This window comes from Pseudorasbora parva, chromosome 13 (assembly GCF_024679245.1).
Source record: "Pseudorasbora parva isolate DD20220531a chromosome 13, ASM2467924v1, whole genome shotgun sequence".
Classification (NCBI taxonomy): domain Eukaryota; kingdom Metazoa; phylum Chordata; class Actinopteri; order Cypriniformes; family Gobionidae; genus Pseudorasbora; species Pseudorasbora parva.
The window spans coordinates 34,318,873-34,343,913 of NC_090184.1; the positions used below are offsets into that span (position 1 = coordinate 34,318,873).

Below are 25,041 nucleotides of genomic sequence, written 5' to 3' on the forward strand. Positions count from 1 at the left end.
TATATATATATATATATATATATATATATATATATATATATATATATGTAAAATAGTAGTTAGTGCAGTAATCTAATTACACTGGTGGAGATGTGATGTTGAGATGTAATTAGTAGCTAGTAATTAATTCCTTTTTTTTACAGTAACTTACCCAACACTATTCACAGTAACTTTCCTTGTTTGTTTACAAGCCTTTAATTACCAAGGTATGTTGTCTAGTCCAGGGGTTTTCAAATCATTCCTGGAGCCTCCCCAGCACTGCACATTTTGGATGTCTCCCTTATTAGTTTCTTATTTAACAAAGCTGTATTAACTCATCAGTTTAGTACTCCATGAGCTGAGCTGGGTGTGTCCAATAAGGGAGATATCCAAAATGTGCAGTGCTGGGGAGGCTCCAGGAATGGTTTTGAAAACCCCTGGTCTAGTCTATACATCTATGATGTAAACAAAACTTCAGTGAATCATGGTGCAAGTGTTCATGGAAATTTGTTCTGCACAGAAACAGAATGGATGAAAATCAGCTTTCTTGCAGTTGCCCAACATTACAAACACATGTTAAAATGAGTGACTATGTTAGACCCATTAAATGGAAGCTTATCTGCATGTCATTCTCAATAGATAAGAGTGTATCTTTCACTGGTGCAACACCTAATATGCTACACTAAGATATTAGTGTAGAAATTAGTTCATATTAACGTTTCGTTTTAGTATTGATCCGAATTCACGTAATGGACATTATGTGCCGGTAAGAGCTCATTGAACGCAAATGAAGGCACCATAGCGACATCTTGTGTCAGTATACTAATATCTAATATAAGCAAAGGAATTTCCCAGAAAGCATTGCGATGAAACAGTATAAAATGCAAAGCGACGCATTCATTCGGTCTCATTCTTCCGCGGTGTTTTCTCGAGAAGGTAATGTGATTCTGTTTTTATGTATCTGCAGTAATGATTTTCGTCATTTTTTTAGTGTAAATACGATATGTAGTTGTTTATTTTGATTATACTTTTTTTGTTTCAATACGTGCAAACTAAAAAATAGCCTGCTAATGCGTAGTGTGATCCACGTGGTACAGGCCTCCATTAGCGTTAAAATGCTTCTAAGTGTCCTTATTCTTTTTTTACATCTGCATAAGATAAATGTTATTTGTCTGATGATGGCAAGAAACTAACGTTTATTTTATTTACATGATAACCTGTAAAACATCTTTGAACGTTAAGTGCACGACCTCGTGTTTACTTGTATGACGAAGATTATGTTGGTAGGGACATCTGAGAATAAATGATGAATGCCAACATTTCTGACATGTATAACTGTTGTGCTTGTCGTCTTTACATGAGTTACGCGAAAGTTATTTTAAAATGAATGCTTTCCTTTCCAGGCCCAGTGCCCTGAATACTTTTGCAAAGGCGGGAGACAGCAGGTATATAAACCTTGAGTCATGTTTTAAACTCATTCATTCATGGATATTTGTTTTGCCTATGATGAATATAATTGTATAAGAGTAGTGGACAGAAGTGATTTCTGAGAATTTTTATCCTGAGGCATTGTCATGTGTTGTATTTTACATTTTAATTTATTAGTTGCAGTATTGTGATTACGGTCGTTTATTTTCTTGCAGAAATCTGGAGCATATCTGAAGCACAATTGCAATGTCTTCAAGGTATTTAATTTTATGATGTGTTTTCCATTTTATAATGGTGCTAATGATGACTCTATTTGCTACTCTTGAGTTCAGGCTGATGAAATTGCAACCACCAAGATATCTTATCTGATGCACAGTGTTTTACTCCTTTAGTATAATGTGCCACTGTTCTTTTTGCTAATATTTTACCAACTGTATTGTTCATAGGAACATGTGCTATGCAGTTGAATTTAAAGGTAAGATGACTTTCTCCCCCCATTTTATTTTTTGACAACCCATAAATGCCAATCTATCTGGTGGCTATACACTGTTCATGATGATTGTTTTATAAAACAATGGGAATCTCTCTGAATAAGACTGAAAGACATCAGTGTACTGAAACAGTGCTGGTTTAAGAGCGTGTTTTTTTTTTTTATATATATATATTTTTATCTTCCATACTAAGTTTTTCTTTTTTTCTCCTTTTTACAGGTTTCTCAAGAAGCTGGAACAAGCTGTATGAAGATGCTGTCAGCTTAGCATGGTACTAATTTCTGATATTAGAATGCACTTAACTTCCTCTGGCAAATGATGATTGCATAGTTCAGCAGAATTTCCATGTAGAACCCAAAACAAAAGTCTTTCACCCCTAACTGATGTCACTAGTGTTTCGTATCAATTCTGCATTAGTTCTTGCTCTTGTCTTACTAGTGTTTCTCTTTGCAGCATGAGAACAGCACGGGCTCAGTCCTATCTGGTGAGTTTAAGATTGACACTCCTGCACGCAATACATGTGACGTAACTGCATAGTTCCGCTGGACATCCATGTAGAACACTGCAATATTTTTTGCTCCTACGTAAGAACTGGTGTATTTGCACATGTCTTTTCCAGTGATCTAACTTCTGGTTTTAATTTCTTACAGCTCTTAATGACTGTTAAACTGGGAGTGGTCTGAATGGGTTCCTGGGTAAGTGCACTAAAGGCTTCTGAATTATTATTTTTCTAAATGTTTAGGAACATTCATTATTTGCCTAATGATGGCAATTAACATTTAAATGTTCATGAACTTTAAACCGATGCTGACCAAGTGTCATTACTGTGAACTTGTATGATGAAGATTATGTTGGTAGGGACATCTGAAAATAACTGATGAATGCCAACATTTCTGACATGTGTAACCAAGTTGTGCTATCTTTTAAGAGTTGCATGAACTATTTTAAAATGCGTTTTCCTTTCCAGGCCCAGTGCCCTGAATACTTTTGTAAAGGCGGGAGACCGCAGGTATATAAACCTTGAGTCTTGTTTTAAACACATCCATGGATGCTTGTTTTGCCTATGATGAATATAAACGTATAAGAGTAGTGGACAGAAGTGATTTCTGAGACTTGTTATACTGAGGCATTGTAAGGTTTTGTATTTGAGACTGGATTTATTAGTTGGTGTGTTGATCAGGATTTTGTTTTTGCTTTCAGGAATCTGGAGCATATCTGAAGCACAGTTAGTGTGTCAAAGGTATTAAGTTTCTTACACTTCTAGTTTGACTTTTTGCCACTCTTGAGTTCAGGCTGCTGAAATTGCAACCACCAAGATATATTATCTGATGCTTGGTGTTTGAATTCAGTATATTGTCATGTTCTTTTTGTAACCTTGACTAATTGTCTGTTCATAGGAACATGTGCAATGCAGTGGACCTCGCCGGTGAGTTTCTATATTAAGGAAAAAAGCCCACTCTTAAAAAGTGCCCCTTAAGGCTAACTTATACTTATGCGTTGGACCTGTGCTGTAGCCTTTACACCTTCTCACTTGCAATTGTTACACATGCAGAGAGAGCATGATGCCCCTGAGGGGAGGGGTTCTGGCAGACCAATCCGTGCTTGTAGTCCACATGGAATCGCTGCATTGTTAGCTTTTATTTCTGGGAGGTGGTTGTCAGGGTGCTTTATAGGCTATACGCAGCCTACGATGTAGTTATGGCATGCACGATGCAGAAGTATAAATTGGGCTTTAGGTGGCGGTCATGCACTGTTCATGATGATTGTTTTATAAAACAATGGGAATCTCTCTGAATAAGACTGAAAGACATCAGTTTACTGAAACAGTGCTGGTTTAAGCGGTATTTATTTATTTTTTTAATCGCTTCCATACTAAGTTTTTTTTCTTTCCTTTTTACAGGTTTCTCAAGAAGACGCTGGAACAAGCTGCATGAAGATGCTGTCAGCTTAGCATGGTACTAATTTCTGATATTAGAATGCACATAACTTCCTGTGGCAAATGATGATTGCATAGTTCAGCAGAATTTCCATGAAGAACACAAAACAAAAAGTCTTTCACCCCTAACTGATGTCACCCAGTTTTCTACAAATACTGCATTAGTTCTTGCTCTTGTCTTACTTGTGTTTCTCTTTGCAGCATGAGAACGGCATGGGCTCAATCCTATCTGGTGAGTTTGAGATTTTGACCTGACGGCACAATTCATGATGCGAATGATGACTGCATAGTTCAGCAGAATATCCATGTAGAACAACAGCAATATCTTTCGCTCCTAGCTGACGCATCAACATGAGCTTTTTTTTTTCCCCTTTCTTTTTTTTTCTCCATTGATCTAACTTGCACTTTCAATTTCTTGCAGTTATTTTGTGAATGGCTGTGGGAAAATCGGATGTCTGAATGATTTTTCTGGGTAAGTCTAGTTAAAGTGACTTGTGAGGGGTACTGAAGTGTCTCAAACTGATGAGTTTGAATCAGGTCTCTGATCTTATTGAGGACATGAATAAAACCTTCTGATTAAGACAAAGAAAGCATGTAGCCTTTTCTCAAGATTGGTTTGGTGTTAATGGTCTGTGTTGTTTAGGACTGACCAGCATGACTGAAAGGATGACTGCCAATCATGAGTGCTGTAAGTTCTGTGCATTTCACAAGTTGACTATTATTATTGACCAATGTGATGAATTAAATATCCACTGACTTTTGCTATGGAGGATGGATATTAGCTCTGGCTGATCTGGTCACATGACCAGTATTAAGTCCTGATCCTTATGATGGCTGTTTTCTATTCTAACAGGTGTCTGCTCATTGACAGGTATCATTGATGGCTTGGTAGTACCACATGGCTTTGGATGGGCTGTCAGTTTTTACAGGTTGGTTTCTGCTTTTTTGTTCAACACATTTTCTGTAGTTGGGTTTTATGATGCTTTGCAAATGTCTGACCTGAACACACAATGTGGATTGTCTTTAACTGATTTAAACCCAAGTTTTAGGCTGGGCTAAATGTTGACAATGTGACCTATTAATTGTTTGGCTTGCTGTTTTTAGGGTCTTGAGATCATCTAGGATGGCTCTAAAGGAAAAAATCAGTGTTTAAGGTATGATTTATTATCTTATCACTTTCTTCCTGTTTCTTGCAACCTGTGATGAAATGATTCTGCCAAATGAATCTGCTGATTATACCCATTACCGTTCCATATTCTCTGAGGTTGACACTATTTGCACCTTGATGTTTGTATTTGTGCTTTATAAATATGCTTTCTTAAAAAAAATGCTCTCTTCAAAGGCTTGGTCGTACCACATGGCTTTGGATGCAGTGTAAATCTCTTTTCACAGGTTGGTTTGTTTTGCAATTTGCAGTATCTTCCATAGTTGAGTTTTATAATGCTTTGCAAATGTCTGACCTCATCTCAAGTTCTAGTATAGCTTTGATTTAAAAAAAAAAAAAATGGTATCAAGACAGTGCTTAAACCTGTCCTGGGGACCCCAATCACCCGTGCACCGTGTCTTCATATAAAACAACTGATCTTTACATACAATAAGACTTGTTTGAAAAGCCCTGTCTCATGGCATGTTTTCTTGTTTCTTGCAACCTGTGATGACATGATTCTGCCAAATGAATCTGCTGATTATACCCTTTACCGTTCCATATTGTCTGAGGTTGACTGTCACTACTTGGACCTTGACGTTTTGTACTTGTTTTTGTTTTTAATTTTGCCTCTTTCTCCCTATACAGAATGGCATTTCCTGCATTCTCTTCTGGGTTGTTCCAGAGCTTCAGTTTGTGTATAGTCTCATTTTAGGTCATTTTATCCCTTTTGAAGTGGCTAAATCTTACAACTGTTTTTTGAAACTTTGTAAAGTTTGTCTTCAATAAAGTGGTATTAAAATCAAAAGCTTATTAATCATGTTTTGAGGAATGTATATATGTGGGTTGGCTGACCCTTTTCAGGTATTTGATATCATGGTTTGTGTTGGCGTTCTTCAAGCTGTGACAGTCCTAAACCCCTGAAGATTTGAATTTAAGTGAATAAGTTTATGGGAGCCAATTTCTTCTGAATATAGTTTGTTAAACCTTAACTCTAACCCATTGTGATTTGAATATTCCAACAGACTGCACTTTGTTTGGAATTTGTTTTCTGTTCACATTGACTTTACCCTGACCCACAATTTGTACATGCATCTCAACTACATCTTTAAATCCAATAAAGCCTCTGTACATTCAAAAACTGAAGTAGATGTCTTTGTTCTATTACAATACTATATTTCTTTTAAATTAGTGCAATATAACAATGTATTGTGTAAATTTGGTTGAATTTTGTAAGTTTCTTTTATAATTGTTATACTTCTGAAAGCCTTTCACGACAAATTCCATGTGTAACATCCTTGCCTAGCGCACTCTGAATTTGCCCATTGACATAATAATATGTAATGTCTAGTTTTGAACACGACAACGGACCTCTTTGTAATCTATTGTTGAATTTGGAGCCGTATACTACTGTACCATATATGCGAGATGTAGTTCGCGGTTCCAAATGCTTGTACAAATGTGATCATAAACCACTGCGATTGGTCCCGTCTGCTCACCGCTAAGAAATTGCACTGTTACCACGTGACAACACGGTATACGTGCTTCTGAAGTTAAATTTGAAAGAGACGATTGAGTTTTGATATTTTAGTAGTCCTAATTGTAATTTAGGTTTTAATAGTCATTGATTTTATCAAATAAAGGGATACATGGGAAAATCCTGTTAATTTAACGTGTCTAAACCCCGCCCATTTCATTCTACTATTACAATGTACCGTGACGTCTCGATTCAGTTCTTTTCATTTCTGATGCGGCCTCCAGTCAACAAGACTCCAATGTATATGGACTCTGCAGTTACATTTAATAGCTCAATGTTACAGTCTTTGCGAGATCTATTTTTCTGTCGGCACCGATGTTTTCAATCGTAATCTTACTCTCACTCCTGGCTGTTTCGGCTGATGCGGATTTTTTTCAATTCGACAGCATTTCAAATGTTTCTACATATTATTTTAATTACATCTATTGCAATATATGGGAAGGAGACTGTCAACCACACCAGGATGATGCGACACAACAAGGTAAATGTATAATACAGAATATATATAGTATAATAGTATACATTTTGTTTTATATATATATATATATATATATATATATATATATATATATATATATATATGTAGCATTTCTAGATTGTAATGGATAACCAACGTGTTTGTATTTCGCGGCAAATTATTTTGCAAAAATGCATTTTTAAATAAATCATAACCCATGAATGCATTATTAATAAATAATGAAATGTACATTTATGTATTATAATAAAAATGTTTTTATGTTGTAGTATTTCTTACTTGTAAGTCGCTTTGGATGAACTGTTCCATTTTGTGTCTGTTTTGAATAATTACAGTGTTTGTAATGGCAAATGTAACCCACTACAGACTTATTTAACACACACCTCTTTTAAGTGCCTACTGGGGACATTTGGTCAGGGTTTCCCCAGTACTACTCTGGCATGCTGACTGCTTGGTACTGCAGCCTGGGTCAGTGCTGTGATTCAGGGGACTGTAGGATTACAAATAACATCACAGGTAGAGCCATCAGTGTCATCCATACATTGTTTTATGTGAACAATATTTATGCTCGTGGAAATAATACACTGGTCAAAAATGTGAGAACCTTAATTCATTTTGTCATCACTGGATATAACTTTTTGTGGTTATAAATTCAGCTATATTATCTTGTTGAATACATCAATTTTGTTTTATTTTTTTTCTCTTGACATGCTTATGGATATATGTTAAGGATTGGAGAGAGATCTGCAGATGAAGCTCCATGGGCAGCACCTGGCCCAGTCTGTGGTTCTGAAAGCTATTCAAGGATTCATCAAAAACCCTGAGTCCAACAAACCACTGACTCTGTCTTTTCATGGGTGGTCTGGGACAGGCAAGAACTTTGTAGCCCGGATAGTAGCAGACAACCTGTACCGGGATGGTATAAAGAGTGAATGTGTGCGTTTGTTCATTGCCCCATTCCACTTCCCTCACGCGAGATTGGTGGACGTGTACAAGGTGAGCAAAGTTTGCTGTCCTGGTCATTTGGTCTGATTCAGTAGTCGTTTGTTGATTTAGGTACGATTGTATGATTATGCAATTCAACCTTGATACACTTGGATATTTTGGTTAAAAAACCTGATTCATCGAACAGAGATACTTTATTCTTTCCTGTCTAAATTTTGAAATATGCACAATTGCACATACTTGTTAGTGAATCCTGGACTTCACAGACAGTGTTTGTATCTGTGTGGGTGTGTTTGTGACTAGGGCCAGCTGAGAGAAGCCATTCGAGACATGGTTCTGCGTTGCCCACAGACTCTCTTTATCTTTGATGAAGCAGAAAAGCTTCATCCAGGACTCATCGACGCCATAAAGCCCTACATGGACCACTATGATAATGTGGATGGGGTCAGCTATAGGAGAGCCATATTTCTGTTCCTCAGGTTGGTGTGTTGGCTCCATACATCCATTAGCTGTCCATGGAACACATTTTTGTTTTTAAGCATGGATCTTGGAATGTAGGCAACTGTTCAAATAAATAACCATCATACGTTTACATACACCTTTCAGAATCTGAAAAAATAAACATTATATATATATATATATATATATATATATATATATATATATATATATATATATATATATATACATATATCCGCTAAATTTATACAGTTGAGTTTTACCATTTTCGAATCCATTCAGCCCATCTCTGGGTTTGGCGGTAGAACTTTTAGCATAGGTTAGCATAGATCATTGAATCTGATTAGACCGTTAGCATCTCACTCAAAAATTACCTAATAACATATTTTAGGTCCTATTTAGGTATATATTTTTCCTATTTAAAACTTGACTCTTCTGTAGTAACATTGTGTAATAAGAAAAAGTTGTGATTTTCTAGACCGATATGGTTCATTCCTGCGTAATAATCAAGGAACTTTGCTGTGTTACCATGGGTGCAGCAGCGCAATGATATTACACAGCACCTGAAAATATTCCCCAGAACACTGTGCAATGTGCTGTGTAATATCATTGCACCCGCTGCATCTATTTAGTACACAGTCTTAGTACACTGTTACTACAAAAGAGTCAAGTTTTAAATAAGAAAAATATCTAAACGCTTTGGTCATTTTTGAGCGAGATGCTAACGGTCTAATTAGATTCAATGATCTATTATAAGCTATGCTAAAAGTGCTATGCTAAAAGTGCTATTAATAAATATTATACATTTTATGATTCAACATTTTCCAGATTCTACAAGGTGTATGTAAATGTATGATATACAGTAGTGGCCAAAAAGGAAACCTAACCTGGGTATCACTTTTGGCCACAACTGTTTAAGCACTGTCTTAATTCCATGGTGTATATATATATATATATATATATATATATATATATATATGTATATATATATGTATATGTATATATATATATATATATATATATATATATATATATATATATATATATATATATATATATATATATAGAAGAACACTGCCAAAGAACTCAAACAACAGACAACTAATAGCTGTTTCTTTAATGTCATGCTTTAGCAATATCGGTGGTGCTGCCATCAATGAGGTGGCACTGGATTTCTGGCACTCGGGCCAGAATAGGGAAGATATCGGCATGGAAGACTTGGAACATCTTCTGCGGGCTGAAGCCATGGAGGCCGAAGGTAGCTGCACACAGTCAAACAAATAACAGATCAAATCTGGTTGCTAAATTTCCATATATGTGACCCTGGACCACAATTTTGTTCAATTTAAGATTTATGCATCAGCTTAATAAATAAGAGTTTTATTCATGTATGGTTTGTTAGGATAGGATATTTGGCTGAGATACAATTATTTGAAAATTTAGAATTTGAGGACGCAAAAACCCCCCCACAAAATATTGAGAAAATTGCCTTAAATTTGTCCAAATGAAGTCCTTAGCAATGCACATTACTACTAATAATAAATGTTTTTATATATTTCCAGTAGTAAATGTACAATATATCTTCATGGAACATGATCTTTACTTGATATTTTAAGAATTTTTTGGTATAAAAGAAAAATCGATCATTTATATTGATAAATGATAAATTTATATCGATTATATCGATCACCATGCAATATATTGTAGGCTATTGACACAAATATACTCGTCCGACTTATGACTGGTTTTGTGGTCACATATGATTGTGTTTTTCACCATTGTGTAAGATGGTTCACCATTTTTGTATTTTTTATATTTTTATTAGCTGTGTTGTTTTGACATTTTACATGGATAAATGTCTCAGAGATTTTACAGCTTTATAAGTGCAGATGCATATCTTTAGTCTGATATTTTTATTATAACAGTTTTTTACCTGTGCAGGAGGTTTTGCACAGAGCGAGCTGATGTCAGGACATCTTATTGACTTCTTTGTACCATTCTTGCCGCTGGAGTACCGGCATGTGAAACTGTGTGCACATGATGCATATGCAGCTCGTGGCCTTCAGCCAGATGAGGGAACTCTGGATGAAGTGGCCAAAGCCATGCTGTATGTTCCTAAGGAGGAGAAACTCTTCTCTGCACAAGGCTGCAAATCCATTCCTCAAAGGATCAATTTCTTTCTACCATAACGGAGCACAACATAGAATCACTGAGCTCAAAGAAACAGAATATACTTGAATGAAGCAGAAATGACTGCTGATATCTGAAATGCAAATGATAAAACATTGACAATGCAGAAAGAAAACACAAAGTTTCAACTCTATATCTTACACTCTGAGAGATAGGACAGGAACAGAAGAGCTTGCTCATGGCGAACCCTACTGTAATGATATTTTTTTAAGATCTTTTTATGATCTTCCCAAGCAAGAAACATTACAGTTTACATGTATTGATCTGAACTTAAGCAACTTAACCTCTTTCTTTTTTTAAAAATTGCATTTACAGTAAGGCACTTACAATGGAAGGCTATTAGTCAGGAAGGCAGAACCACAATGTTTACAGGTTTCTAACATTTGGGAAGGTTTTTTTTTCCGTAATGTCCATTTCTGGGCTAAACAGGATATTGAATAGGGACAAAAATGTTAAGTGGGAATTGATTGGATCTGCTGGGCTTTCCATGTAAATATTTTGCCAAATGTACTTTAGTTTGTTTTCACAAACTGAAAAACCATTTTAAATAATTGTATGTGGTAATCGACTTTATGCCACTAAGCAGTTACATATATATTTTATTTTATTTTTAATCTGAAATGTTGCTGTTTAAGAACGTTGTTCATTTTTGAACTTGTTTAAAACATTTATTGTATACTTTTTGTTTGTTGAGTATCTTAAGGTGTTGTCTTTTTGAAAAATTGGAACTCAATTAAAGATCACTTTTGTTTTTATTTATTGATTTTTCCATTTCGAAAACATTCTGATATGAATATGTTAATGTGAGTTGTTGGGGAATAGATGAAGATGAATATGCCACTGAATTGTATGTAGGTCGAAAAAAGATGAGATTGAAGAAGTTGTTGCTTTACATTTGAGGCTTGATGTAATGCACTTTTTCCCCTCAAAAGCCTGTATGTATTTTTATGTAGTTTGCCCGTTTGTCAAATGAACCAGATTTTATTCACTGTAGCCTAATCACGGTTGTTTTGCGTAAATGCATCTTTGGTCATTTCCTTGCTTTATGTAGCACATTAGCTATTTGACTTTACTTGTTACTGCTACTAAAATAACAAAATGTTATGTCACCAGCTAAAACTATAAACTTTTGTAAAGGTTTTGTCTACAAATAATATCAGGCAAGTAATACCAAAAGAGGTGCCTATTGTCTGTTATTTTGGGTTGAGCAAGCTTAAATTCGGCATTACCATTTCCCATTTATAACAGACACCAGTTGGACATTTTTAAATGCCCTCGTTACTGATTACTGATATTTGAGGTGAAAGAAATAAAAGTTACATGTGCCAAGCTCTCAAAACTCTTGACTTTATTTCTTTATAGATTTTGCAAACAACTAAATCACTTGCTTGGTTTAATAAAAAGCTGTGTCAGTAGATAGGTTCAAAGATTCGACCCATTTAAAAGAAACGAGTCGTTCTCGAATATGGATAAATATGGTGTAGTCTAAGCTAATTTGTTCATATAAGAATGATATCTACTGACACAGCTTTTTATTAAACCAAGCAAGTGCGACTCAGGTTCAAAGATTCGACCCATTTAAAAGAAACGAGTCGTTCTCGAATATGGATAAATATGTTGTAGTCTAAGCTAATTTGTTCATATAAGAATGATGAGTCAGAAGCATAGGGTCAGAAATCAATTATTTACGAATCGAACTGTAGCCTATCAAGCATAATTTTCGAGTCAACAGTAATTTATCTATTTAATAACAGAATATCAGAAATTAAACTACTGGAAATATACAGTAATAATCACAATTTAATTCTATGAAAGTTTCATCAACATACGACAGACTTTAATAAATTACATTTTATTAAAAACGTGCAAAAACAGGGTAAACTTAATAGAAAACCGCGTGTAACTGGTTTTAAAATCTGCACAACAGTATTATGTACCTACATGTGGATTTATTGGAAGATTATAGATATTGTAAAATAACCCCTGCTGGAGAATTTAAGCAAGCACTGAATCAGTTTTCTGAACTGGTTCATTGAACCGATTCACTGAAATGAGTCTTCCCATCACTAGTGTCTGCCAAACGCGTGGTCCGCTGTAATTGGCCAGAAAGGATGTTCCACGGCATTCCGCAAATTATCTGATTGGCAGACCAGTGTGACGCTATCGTCTCCAACCGCCGTCCAATCAGAGCCAGCCATCTGTTCCCAGTCTAGAGGAGAAACTGTGCGAATGATAGCAGCGCACAGCGATTCTGCAGGCATGTGAAGAGCCAAACAGAGCTAATAATATACACGCCTAATATTCTTTTTAAAACACATTTTCGTTATATTTTACTAGTCTGCCCTCCCTAAACGGGGAATATATTTTACTGCAAAATGACAGCGTTATCTCTACTGTTTATGGCCGTGTCCATCGCTTTAATAGCTGCAGAATCATCTGTTTATTTCCGAGAGCAGTTTGAAGACGGAGGTGAGTTTGAAACATTTGTTTTATTGATAATTTTTGTATATTATTTTTGCTCTCGGTGGTTGTCAAGCATTTGTTGGAGGAGTCCCCTAGACTTGACATTATATGTGATGGAGTCACCATATGCCATTGTAATGGCTTGGCAATGCAACACAACACAATGGCAACACAATGATTTGTTTAATAATAATAACAATAATAATAATAATAATAATAATCATTTAAAAAGTAAAGTATTGGTTAAAATGGGTTCTTATAACAAATGATCAAGGGTGATGGCCGGTTGATCAAAAGTCATTGATGTAATCAGAATTTACTCATAATTATGCATGTTAATAATGGTTTTAATTTCATATTTGTCACATGCACATTTCAGACACCTGGAGGAGCCGATGGGTGGAATCCAAGCATAAATCCGACTACGGGAAGTTTGTGCTCACTGCAGGCAAATTTTATGGCGATGCCGAGAAAGATAAGGGTGAGTGTTGCTTTGTTTATTACATGCATGAGATAATTGATACTGCTTTGCTTGAATTTGTGGTTTCCTCTGTTTTTGCATTATTTTACGCATGATACGCGGGGGAGGGGCTACTGTGTGTGACGTAATGCCCTCTGCTCTACTGAGCTGCAGGCATGTCACACCATCTGATATTTACTATGTTTCAAAACATTTCAAAGCCACGTGTAATTTAGACCCCAGTTGCCCTGCCACAGATTAAATCTAGTAGAGCTATGTCTAGCTAGTCCAACTGGCCTGCTTTTTGAGGAAATTGAGGAATGGAGTGTGCCTTGTCACAAGATTAATCATGATTTGAAGACCAAATTAAATCAAAAAGTTGTTCGCTTTTGAGGCCGTTCTATTGTACTCAAACTTGGACATAATTTACATTAAAGGCACAAGATGTACAATGTTTGGATTAAAATATCCAAAAACCACTAGAACAATGTCACTATGTCCACTTGTGTTCTTACGCCAAATGTTTTCAAGAATGTTTAAATCCAAAGAGATTCGCAATTTTAACCGTCTATCAATAACAACATCCATGTTACCCTCGATTTCCGGTTATTTTGTAGAAACCATAGAAAAACCAAAGATGCTTTATTATTATATTATATTATATAGAAGAAAAATGTTTGGATGCATTGATCGACAGAAAACGAATAATATAGCTCAACACTTAACCGCAGTGTGAACAAGTCTCATAGTAGCCTCTGAGCGAATGGACATAGTAGCATTATAACTTTACTTTCAACACACTTAAATAATGTATCTAATATATGATAACACAGCGATGCATTACCCAAAATACGCATGGCCGGAAAAGGCAAAAGCGGCCATCTTTAATAAATGCTCCATATAATAAAAGCTCCACAAAATCAAGCGGTCATCAAACTACCCCTTTGCTTTGAATAATCGGCCTCTGGCGGTGAAAAATTACATATTGTGGCTTTATTTCTGGAAAAAGTGTGCAATAATATTAATGACTCATCTTGCACTGTATACATTTTTGTCTAGTCAGATGCTCTCTAAAATGAGACTGTCCCTCCCCTTAATACCACCTGCAGCCAAGAAGGTCTATAATACTTAAAGCAGGAATACCTCAAAACAGGACAGAAACTCAACTCATCAGTAGGGCTTCAACAACTTACTGATTATAAAGATAACTGGCAATGAATTTGATTAATGACATCTGCAGACTGTGCACAGAGCACAAAAAATATGCATTGCATTTTTCTTCTTAAAGCTACACTGTGTGATATTTTCCCCCATCTAGCGGTGTAAAGGTATATGACCATCCAGTGAATATTAGTTTCTGTTCCTCTCAATTCCGATTTCGTTTTAACTCCTACGGTGGCCGATTTAGTCCAATATTAACATGGCTTCCAGTTCGACCTCGTTCATGACTGCCATCGAGTGTTAAAACGCGAAAGGCAAAGCTTGAATATACGGGTATGTCCCTCTATGGCTAATGTACTTTCAAGATGGAGGGGCAACATGGCGACCGGCATCCGAACCCTCACCCGTATGTATTTTCAATGGCATATTATAAACTTACGAGAATACTTTATTACTTGAAAGAAGTAAATATACATTAATGAGCACATATATTTTTAAAAGAACTAAGTGTTTTTAGCTAAGAATAAACTAAAAAAGTTACACAGTAGCTTTAAACATTAAATGTTACATGTTTAAACTTGCAAGTAATTGAGTTCAATAAAGCAGTAAGAGTAAAGAAAATATCATAATGGAATAAAGTTATATGTTTAGATGATTGAATGTGTTTTCCTGCTAACTTGAAGAAAACCAATTAACATTTAATCTGAGCATTTGTTCATTATTGTCATTTTTAATTTACTGATTTTAACTTTCAACTGGTTTCACATAATGTTTAATTGCATATAGCTCTACGTAGTATATAAATACATATTAGTTTTCATTGCCTTTGAATTGCACAGCATTGGGCAGAATGTGGAATCACAATTCTGTTTATAATTTGTTACAATAATTTCTAATCAACAGATTTATGATCAAAATAAACATTAGTAACGTTGTCACTCTATTTGTCAGATGATTTCAGTGGTGATTATAATATATATAAAGTTTGAGTTATGGTTGCTATTACTCAGGTGTCATTTTGTGAACTTTCAGGTCTTCAGACCAGTCAGGATGCTCATTTCTATGCACTATCATCCCGCTTTGCTGATTTCAACAACGATGATCAGCCCCTCGTGATCCAGTTCACTGTTAAACATGAACAGAACATTGACTGTGGTGGAGGCTACATCAAACTTTTCCCATCAGACCTCAAACAGGAAGATATGCATGGAGACTCCACCTATAATATCATGTTTGGTAAGTATTTCATTAACCACTTGTCTCTATTGATGAGGATCTTAAATCTGTGTGTGATCTATGTGTGATCTATTCTAGGTCCTGACATCTGTGGCCCTGGCACCAAGAAAGTCCATGTAATCTTCCATTACAAAGGCAAAAATCATTTGATTAACAAAGACATTAGATGCAAGGTAATCCTATTGTTCACTTTTTTTTTCTCCCCATAATGCTCCATGACACCAGTCCTATAAGCTCATATACCATGTATTTTGTCATCCAGGATGATGAATACACCCACCTTTACACGTTAATTGTCAACCCTGACAACACTTATGAAGTCAAGATTGATAATAAGAAGGTAGAGTCTGGATCTCTGGAAGAAGACTGGGACTTCCTGCCTCCCAAAAAGATCAAGGATCCCGAAGCGAAAAAGCCTGAGAACTGGGACGAGAGAGAGAAGATCGATGACCCTGAGGACAAGAAACCAGAGGTAAGGACATTGTCCTTGTTTGTTCAGAAACCAAACAGATCTTGCTTGTCGCAAAACAGATTAACATCTTATATAAGGCTCTGTTTGGAGTAAACATGTACAGATCACCTAGTAAATTATTGCAACAACTAATAACAAATACTTATATAAAGTATTGAATTATATGTTCCAGCTTTGTGAAACGTTGTCTGTGTGTTTCTGTAGGAATGGGACAAACCCGAGAATATCCCTGATCCTGATGCCAAGAAGCCTGATGACTGGGATGATGAGATGGATGGGGAGTGGGAGCCGCCCATGGTCACCAATCCTGAATACAAGGTACAGACGTTTCTTTAATTGAGTTTATATCTCACAGTTTTGATCTTAAAACTCGATGTTGCAAATTTCTATTGCAATATATGAACTAAATTGTGAGTCACAATTATCTTTTATTTTTTATTTGTGGCAATAATAAGCTTACATAGATTTGAATGTGATTGTAAGAAAGTGGCGGGGTTTATGTGGGCTGATTGGAGATGTCCATATGTCAGAAGAACTACAAATAACAAAAATATATACTAATGAAAGACATACATGGATAATTCATTCACAATAAAATCAATAACATTTAGAAAATATATGGTGTGAATTTCCACTTCAAACTGATTTAAATATTGAACAAAGATGATTATACCAAAAAACATGGCCTTGTCACAGTAAATACTGGGTCTGTTTGCAGTTTTATATTCTAAATGAAGTTTTTAATCTTTTCAAGGGTGAGTGGAAACCCCGCCAGATTGACAATCCTGCTTACAAGGGGAAATGGGTGCACCCTGAGATTGATAACCCGGAGTACACTGCTGACAACGAAATCTATAAATACGATAGTATCGGAGTGATTGGACTGGACTTATGGCAGGTACATTAGCTGTTTTCTTACTTTGAATCCCAAAGGCAATTACAGTTTTCAGATATTAAATGTTTATTGATGTGCTTTTAAACCATATTTCCTTGTATTTTTTTTTATTAGGTGAAGTCTGGCACCATTTTTGACAACTTTCTCATTACCAATGACCCCAAACTGGCAGAAGAGGTTGGCAATGAGACTTGGGGTGCCACAAAGGTACGATTCTTTGATTTATTATTGCTTCCTCTGAAATTATTTTCCACTTAATTTGAAAGTAATTTGTTACGTTTTTGTTTTTCTCAGGATGCTGAGAAGAAAATGAAAGAAAGTCAAGAAGAGGAAGACAGAAAGAAGCGTGAGGAAGAGGAAAAGACACGAAAGGAGGAGGTGAAGGATGAAGAGGAAGACGAAGATAAGGAGGAGGAGGAGGAAGAAGAGGAAGAGGAAGAGGAGGAGGAGGAGGAGGCAGAGGAGGAAGACGAAGAGGAAACAGACTCTAAACTCAAAGATGAGTTGTAGAATTCAACAGGAACCTGTGAAGACCTGTCCCATGACTAATGGGCTAAATACAGAGAACTGGACTAATGCTGGACATTCCTTTTTTGTTGTGTGTCGGATGAATCCGGCAAGATTGTTTTGTCCCTTTCCACTACTACAAACCTATTTATAGATTAACATTTTTTTCCATTATTTTAATTTGCATGGTGTCAAGCAAAGTCCCAAGCATTTTCATTCAGGGAGAGTTGAAGGGAACCAGCAAGAAAATCACATCTTTGTCTGTGAGATATTATACATAAAAATTCAATGCTCATGTTTACATTATGTCAGATATCCTATTTGCTATGGAGTTCTGTAACATGAAACTTGAATCATAATTCATCAACTGGTAGCTACAATTCTCAGAAAACTAGTATGATTACCTCAAAGAACATTTACTATATTGCATTGATAATATAGAGCAATTTCTAGGTAGTGTTGCCAACATTTTGTTGTCATTATTCTTGTGTTGCAGAATATGGCGAGATGTTTCGATATCTCCTAGCATTTGGCTTGACAAAGTTTTGTATGTGAGTGTGTTGGATTTGAGAGAGTCCTCACTTTATTGCATGTTTCATCTTAACCCAACCCTCAAATTCATAGCCTCATACTTGCTCTTAATATCAATCTATCAGAGATCAGGTTCTTGGTCATATACTTTCTTGAACACACTGGATCTCATAAGCTGATGTGGTTTCGATCTTGCCCTGGTCAGCAAGCAAACTTTTACATACCCATTTTGCCAAGTGTTGAAATTAAGAATTTAATTGTTTGGCCAGTATGTATGGTAAAAGCAACTCAATGTCAACGATGGTTTCTCTGAGTTGCTGTAAATTGTGTGTTTGCTTGGCTTCAACTGAGTTGCTGAATGATTTTTTGTTCAGCAAATGTGGTAATCAGGGCCTGGCTGAACCTGTGGAGGGAGGAAAACTTGAAAGTGCGTAAGAGGGAAGTCTCATACCGATTCTAGTAACACTTCAACCGATTTCACAGCCATTGTGTATATTGCACTGCTGTACTGCTTCAATCAGATACTTCTCCCAGCAAAACGGATTGTGACCTTTTTTAAAGCTATATTTTGTATTTTTTGTGTTTGAAGGATGTTCCTTGACATATTGAGAAGAAAAGCTCTGGTATGACTGTTGTCCAATAATAAAACTACAAAAAGAGTAATATACATGTGTCTTGGCTAGTTTTTGAGAACATTAAATAAATGGTGCCCAAATTAAGAATTTTTTTCAGTATGTGTATTTTTTTCGTGAAAGTGGCAATACTCCACTTCAGAGGTTTGGAAACAATACTTTTTTATTCTCCACTTATTAGTAAAATAATTACATGTACCAAGTTTCACAACATACTTGTACACTTTTTAGAATATTGGTTTGAGGTTTGTGAGTAAGATTAGGTCTGTGGTAAAAGTACTTTTATGTTTAGTACATTACATTCATGCTATAATATTGAAAATTATATTATTTTATGAATACAAAAGAAAAGAAATGACCATATTTAAAACATAAAAGTCACTATAAGTTTACCACAGACTTTATTTTTACTCACAAATTGAAAACCTCCATTATACAAATCTTGAGGAAAAGGAGAAATGCTACATTTTCTGCTCGCATTAGCTCATATCACCTCCTCATCCACTGATAAGTCCCGCACCAGGTTTTGGTTTTGCAGTGCAGAGTCCAGCTTTCTCTCTAGATGTAAATTGGGCGTAATGGGTGTAGCTAGAAGGTCCAACCACACCCTTACCCATAAGGGGCTGGACGTCTTTTGGCACTGCAGTGCACTTGCAGGAGCCATCTGCTAGATCCACTGAAAAATCCAGCGCCGGGTTCTTTTTCCCCTCAATCCACAGAGAAATCCAGTACCAGGTTTTGTAGCATCCCTATATTGCCCATTGCCTATCGCAACGCAGGATGAACTAGTGGGAACAGAAACACTATGGCTGCCAGTCTCTCCCTGACTCAGGTAACCTCCCTTTCTACATAAATATAACACTTTCCAAATCACTTTCCAGGTCGTTTCATACGCGTTTCAGATCCGTGGAGCTTTATATTTGCGATTTAGAGCGAAAAATGATCACACCCTGTTGTCTGGTCGCAGCGGTTTAAAGTTGTTTTCAGCCATTTGCTTGGGGAGAGAAAAAGTTTCAGTGTGTTCTTTTAGGGACTTGCGTAAGGGCGTAGCTTAGTGTGTCAGTGTTGAACTAGGGTGGATAAAACTTTATTTATTTTTCCCGCTTTTAAATGTCTTTAGATTATCCAAAGGGACTATCCTTTTTTGTACTTTTACTCGTCTCGGCTATGAATGCGTGAAAGTGCCTGAAAAATGTCTTTGCCTAAATGAAATATTAGAGAAGCTGCAGTGATTAACGTTACTTCTTCGATTTATGTAACTAACGTTTAAATTACATTATTAAAGGCATATTTTACTGATATCTGACACTGGTATTTTGTATTAAATGTGTGTTTTTGTACAATACACAATGTAGGCTATGTCTAGTGGCATTGCAAAGCAGCAGGAAGTTTTGCTACACTGCTAGCTCACTTTTTCTCTCTTCGTCCATTAGTCATTAGGAACGAGAAGTTATTTTTATGCAAATACGGTGTGTACTACCCTATTTCGGTGATATTGTGTACTTTTCACTTTTATTTATTTATTTTACCCATAACAACTTTTTGCCTCTTGTCTACATTCTGTAAACTAATTAGCCAGCTAACTTAGCTAAAGCATATTTGACACTCGCTAACTTAGCTGGCTAAACAGACCACCAGCCTTCAAGAAAGGTTATGGTCGATTAAAATAAGATTTTAAAGAGTCAGAAATCTCCTAGCAGTTAAATATGAACTTATATCTGATGTGGTCTTTGCATGTAACTAAATAAGCAAATATTTACGAAATAGTTTCAGTGTCACTTGCAGTTGTTCTTCTGTAAAACAAAAAAAGGTTTCTGACATCATATGCATTACATGCATGGAAACTGTTTTAATGGTCCAGAGGGATCCGTGCATTGATGGTCTAAAATGTTCCTTCCTTTGCATGTTGCGTTTCTTTATTGCTTTAAGAATAACACTGTTCTCTAATGGCGAGGGTGGTTGAAGTGTTGACCACATGCAGCTGATGGTGTGCTCTCTTTTAGAAGTAAGGCACACATGCATTAAATATGCATTACAGTATTAATGACATATCTTCGGTCTGTTCTGCTTTCTATGAAGCCAAGGGCATAGGCTTGGTTTGGGACATGCTGAAGAAGCCAGGAGACAAGCATGAAATTATATATTTTTTTAAATAATCAGTCATATAACCTTGATTATATTGTCAAATGTTGGTTTTAAGAAAACGCTACATTTTGCTGTTAAGAAGGTTTATATATAATATATTTATATAATATATATTAATTATATATAATTCTTTCAATTTCATATATTTTTTTTTTTACAATTATAAAATTACATTAATCACAATTTCAATGTTTTATATTTTCAGTATTAATTCTATCACATTTCTGCAATTGGTGTAAATCCTTTTGTGCAGCATTTAAACAGTCTGTAAATGCACTTTTTGTGGTATTTTTATTTAGCTTCTCTTTCCAGTCTAAAGACAGCGTGAGAACAGAATTCCAAGAGAGTTTTGTAGATTTAGTAGATGGTATTTTTTCATTGTATGTTTTACCATGGTTTACTAAGCCTTAGCTCGGTAGCTTGGTAATTGTTAGAAGAACATGCCAGGATAAGTCTCAGGAAATGAGTTGGAATCAGAACAGCCTGAAAGTCCAAAATTATTTGAGTGTTTTTTTTTGTTTTGTTTGTTTTTTTAAGAAGTGCAACAAAAACTCCTACTCCTTTCTCAGCGGGACAAGGAAATGTTTGGTGGCACTTTGCTCAATATTGTGTGCCAGCAGCATCACATTAGCATGCACCAGTAACCACCTGATGGGAGACAGACAGAGCTGTTGAACTTCAACCAAAAAGCAGTTGGGATCTGGCAGAACCTAGCCTATCATGGCCAGAAAAGCAAGTTGATGCTTATGCGTCATGATGATGATGCAAATATCAGATATAATAGCATTTGACTGGCAGAGGGGTTGGTGTTTACTAAAAACACCATTTAAACAATCATAATGTGTCTCATTCCACTTGATCCGTCCATATGTTATAAATTAGCCTTTTGGCCGTGACTAAACCCAATGTCGATGTTTTGGCATATGCAGTCAGCTGCACAAATGTGTGTTGCTTTGCTCGACTATTGTGAATCCCTACTCAACAAAAGCTCAGTGTTTGTGTTGTGAACGCCAGAGAATGGCAGGGAGACTTAAGAAAGCCACCATTAATGTGTGCGTGGGTGTTTAATCAACATCTTATATACGGCCAAGGTGTGTGAGTACTTAAAGTCATTGTGAGATCGTTTGTTTTCACATTGCCATTCTATAAATGTTCACCTGGTTGCCAGATGGTTTTAACATTTCCTTTTCAGAGGTCTGAATGTGTCAGTGCTGCCAAGAAAGCCAACAGTTTAGAAGAATGTGCCTTTTAATCAGCTTATTTATGTATTGATTGAATGTTTTATCCGTTTAATCTGTTTCAGAGATTAAACAATGTGCATGGAATAATTTTAACCATTTTTTTTTTATTTGGTTGCAGCTTTCAAGTGGGAATCCTGTCTATGAGAAATACTATCGACAGGTAAGAATTTAATCAGCTTTTTCTGTTATGTCTCACTTTGGCATTATAGAGAACTTGGTGAAAGAAGAGAAATAAAAACCTCACCTCACCAGTTTGAGCTTAAAGCACTCTGAGGCTTCTGCCTCCCGTAAGTGTCGTTCTCTCAGTAAAAGGATTCCGCTATGAATTAGTGATGAATTTTTTGCAAACTGAACGGTGCTGGGTGATTGAAGCAGGCTGTTTGAACTAGTATATGGTTTAACCCCTTGACTGTCACCCCCCTTTTTAGGAATAGATGTGAAAATGCACCATCCAAACTTAAAGGCATAGTTCACTTTAAAATGAAAATTCTTTCATCCTTTACTCACCCTCAAGTTGTTTCAAACCTGTATGAATTTCTTTTTTTCAGCTGAACACAAAGAAAGATTTTTTGAAGAATGTCAGTAACCAAACTACACTGTAAAAAAAAGGCAAATTTTGAACTTTTGCAGTAGAATCGACTTGGATGTTTAAGTTATTTCAACTTAAATTATGTTAAACTGACTTTAAAAAATGAGTTACATCTTGTATAACTAATAAAAACAAGTTTAACATTGCTCAACTTATTTTGATGAGTTAAAACAATGTAAAAACATATGTTGTCATAACTTATTGAACATAAATTTTTTACAGTGTAATTAACTGGAGCCATTGACTTCCATCGTAGGAAAAAAAAATACTCGTCAATGGCTCCAGTTAACTGTTTGGTTACTGACATTCTTCAAAATATCTTCCCTTGTGTTCAGCTGAAGAAAGAAATTCATACAGGTTTGAGGGTGAGTAAAGGATGACAGAATTTTCATTTTAAAGTGAACTATCCCTTTAAACCAGGGGTCTCAAACTCCCGGCCCGCGGGCCACTTGCGCCCCGCAGGATGATATTTTGTGGCCCCCTACTTGACATCAAAGTTTAGTGTTAGTGTGGCCCGCGCGTTGCTCTGAAAACCATTTTTGGCGGAGTCGTTGCGTGTGCCTGTGCCGCGCTTTATGCCCCACTTCGTGTGTGTGTATGTGAGAGAGTTAGCTCAGCCCTCTCTCGTGCAGTATAATTGGTTGACACCTCGTGATTGACATGAACAGAGGCTAATCAGACAGTCGAAATGAATGTGGTTTAACGGCGCTCAAATGGCCAATCAAATCAAAGTAGGCGGGATATACATTCTCTTTTGGTCCGCGCACATGCTCGCTCGCGCAGTCTTCACACACGCAGACGAGCGCTTCAATATTTCGCGTAATGCCGTTGCGGAGAGAGACTATTCTTTCCGGTGAAATCACAAAACTAAATTGCACACACACAAATGCACACAAAATGCAACGTGTCCATGCTCTTAATATACAACCATTGATGAACATTTGAAGAAAACTATGAGCGGATTAGAACTCTGAACATTTGAGACGATTTACTAAAAGTCTTCTGTTAGACCAGTGAGGAACTCAAATATAAGCAGCCGATGTACGTACTTATTCACTCATGCGAATAATCTGGGGACTAATAATATATTTGACGACAATTAATGCAAATATTGTTTGCAAATAGTCCCAAATTGATTATTTCCCAACTAGAATTTGATCTAGAATTTCGTTCACTGTTCTGTTTGACCTGATTATGGCCTTGATTTGAATTAGTCTATTATTTAAAATAAAAATAAAAACATTTATTATTTCAGTATTACATACTGATTTTATTTCTATTGGCCATATTTATTAGTACACAATTACCATCACATACCTGTTGGTAATAGATAGGTGCGAAGGACGAAGGATAATCAGATCCAAAAATCTAAAAAATATTGGCAGTATAAAAATAAAAAAACACACGAGTAGGCTAGAGAAGCCTATATGAACCATTCATGTTCAGAAAGTAATGTTCAAGTTACTTGAAGTATGAACATACAGTGTTCAAACAGAAGAACTCTTAATAATAAAGATTGGATAAGTTGTGCTCTATTTTTGGGGGGGGGGGGGGGGGGGGGGGGGTTGATGCGGCCCAGCCTGACCCAGAGTCTACTTCCAGTGGCCCCCGGGTAATTTGAGTTTGAGACCCCTGCTTTAAACGGTTGTAATTAAATAATGCTTTGGAATATAGCCCTAAGTTTGATCTTGTTTTGAAGAAGACATTCATCAGCATATTATTGTTATAACGCATTTCAAAAAATGAAAGTATGAAAAAAGGTATGGAAGTTTAGATGTACTGTAAATCAAATTTACTGAAAATTATTTTTATTATAAAATCAAAGCCATATATCTAACCATGTTGTGTTCCAAATTGGAAGTTTACATCACAAAAATTTAAAGTACTGTTTCCATTGTAACGCAGCGTCCAATGTCAATGGTTTTCACAGGATGAATTTTGAGTTCGTAAGCGTTTGAATGATACCTAATTTATGATTACTAAAATATGTGATATAAAAAAAAACGTAGCTAGTGGGACAGTGACAATTAGGGGTTAAACATGGAGCTGGTTTCTCATTTAAGAGAATCTAATTTGTGCATTGCATTGTTACTGACTTGTTTTTTTTAATTGAAAATGAAAATTT

The 25,041-nt window shown here is 35.9% G+C and overlaps 3 protein-coding genes, 1 long non-coding RNA gene and 12 other non-coding genes across 18 annotated transcripts in view; all 16 read left to right on the forward strand.

The window, feature by feature from the left end:
• Positions 1–844: 844 nt before the first annotated feature.
• LOC137038259 (uncharacterized) lies at positions 845–6,129 on the forward strand. Its single transcript, XR_010897438.1, has 18 exons — positions 845–915; positions 1,383–1,424; positions 1,623–1,664; positions 1,854–1,882; positions 2,118–2,169; positions 2,352–2,382; positions 2,549–2,593; positions 2,866–2,907; positions 3,099–3,138; positions 3,296–3,324; positions 3,799–3,853; positions 4,036–4,066; positions 4,256–4,306; positions 4,478–4,522; positions 4,688–4,763; positions 4,939–4,988; positions 5,177–5,226; positions 5,627–6,129. It is a non-coding gene; the product is annotated as an uncharacterized lncRNA (long non-coding RNA).
• LOC137039349 (small nucleolar RNA SNORD74) lies at positions 1,235–1,314 on the forward strand. The gene has a single exon (XR_010897617.1). It is a non-coding gene; the product is annotated as a small nucleolar RNA SNORD74 (small nucleolar RNA).
• LOC137039353 (small nucleolar RNA SNORD75) lies at positions 1,478–1,548 on the forward strand. Its single transcript, XR_010897621.1, has one exon. It is a non-coding gene; the product is annotated as a small nucleolar RNA SNORD75 (small nucleolar RNA).
• LOC137039341 (small nucleolar RNA SNORD24) lies at positions 1,703–1,780 on the forward strand. Its single transcript, XR_010897611.1, has one exon. It is a non-coding gene; the product is annotated as a small nucleolar RNA SNORD24 (small nucleolar RNA).
• LOC137039344 (small nucleolar RNA SNORD79) lies at positions 1,952–2,032 on the forward strand. The gene has a single exon (XR_010897613.1). It is a non-coding gene; the product is annotated as a small nucleolar RNA SNORD79 (small nucleolar RNA).
• On the forward strand, positions 2,205–2,290 carry LOC137039352 (small nucleolar RNA snR60/Z15/Z230/Z193/J17). The gene has a single exon (XR_010897620.1). It is a non-coding gene; the product is annotated as a small nucleolar RNA snR60/Z15/Z230/Z193/J17 (small nucleolar RNA).
• On the forward strand, positions 2,720–2,804 carry LOC137039348 (small nucleolar RNA SNORD74). The gene has a single exon (XR_010897616.1). It is a non-coding gene; the product is annotated as a small nucleolar RNA SNORD74 (small nucleolar RNA).
• LOC137039355 (small nucleolar RNA SNORD75) lies at positions 2,957–3,027 on the forward strand. Its single transcript, XR_010897622.1, has one exon. It is a non-coding gene; the product is annotated as a small nucleolar RNA SNORD75 (small nucleolar RNA).
• On the forward strand, positions 3,647–3,727 carry LOC137039343 (small nucleolar RNA SNORD79). Its single transcript, XR_010897612.1, has one exon. It is a non-coding gene; the product is annotated as a small nucleolar RNA SNORD79 (small nucleolar RNA).
• On the forward strand, positions 3,889–3,975 carry LOC137039350 (small nucleolar RNA snR60/Z15/Z230/Z193/J17). The gene has a single exon (XR_010897618.1). It is a non-coding gene; the product is annotated as a small nucleolar RNA snR60/Z15/Z230/Z193/J17 (small nucleolar RNA).
• LOC137039351 (small nucleolar RNA snR60/Z15/Z230/Z193/J17) lies at positions 4,101–4,184 on the forward strand. Its single transcript, XR_010897619.1, has one exon. It is a non-coding gene; the product is annotated as a small nucleolar RNA snR60/Z15/Z230/Z193/J17 (small nucleolar RNA).
• Positions 5,029–5,101, forward strand: LOC137039346 (small nucleolar RNA SNORD47). Its single transcript, XR_010897614.1, has one exon. It is a non-coding gene; the product is annotated as a small nucleolar RNA SNORD47 (small nucleolar RNA).
• On the forward strand, positions 5,481–5,553 carry LOC137039347 (small nucleolar RNA SNORD47). The gene has a single exon (XR_010897615.1). It is a non-coding gene; the product is annotated as a small nucleolar RNA SNORD47 (small nucleolar RNA).
• Positions 6,130–6,523: 394 nt separating the features above from the next.
• On the forward strand, positions 6,524–11,917 carry tor3a (torsin family 3, member A). Its single transcript, XM_067412728.1, has 6 exons — positions 6,524–6,996; positions 7,384–7,506; positions 7,721–7,986; positions 8,239–8,414; positions 9,528–9,652; positions 10,336–11,917. Exons 1-6 carry the CDS (start codon positions 6,831–6,833, stop codon positions 10,581–10,583), a joined length of 1,104 nt encoding a protein of 367 aa, XP_067268829.1. The 5' UTR covers positions 6,524–6,830; the 3' UTR covers positions 10,584–11,917.
• An 864-nt stretch (positions 11,918–12,781) lies between these two features.
• Positions 12,782–18,974, forward strand: calr (calreticulin). Its single transcript, XM_067414116.1, has 9 exons — positions 12,782–13,053; positions 13,427–13,528; positions 15,701–15,904; positions 15,983–16,077; positions 16,167–16,376; positions 16,581–16,694; positions 17,131–17,274; positions 17,386–17,478; positions 17,566–18,974. The coding sequence occupies exons 1-9, from the start codon at positions 12,960–12,962 to the stop codon at positions 17,779–17,781; spliced, it is 1,272 nt and encodes a 423-aa protein (XP_067270217.1). The 5' UTR covers positions 12,782–12,959; the 3' UTR covers positions 17,782–18,974.
• Positions 18,975–19,628: 654 nt separating this feature from the next.
• Positions 19,629–25,041, forward strand: part of eps15 (epidermal growth factor receptor pathway substrate 15) — a 35,526-nt gene continuing 30,113 nt past the window's right edge. For 2 of the 3 annotated variants that reach the window (XM_067414117.1, XM_067414118.1), the window contains exons 1-2: positions 19,633–19,773; positions 22,446–22,487. In XM_067414117.1, the coding sequence (XP_067270218.1) occupies positions 19,747–19,773; positions 22,446–22,487 (69 nt within the window). In that variant the 5' untranslated portion in view covers positions 19,633–19,746. Of the gene's footprint in view, positions 19,774–22,445; positions 22,488–25,041 lie in introns of all 3 variants that reach the window. The other variant, XM_067414119.1, reaches the window with a different exon arrangement.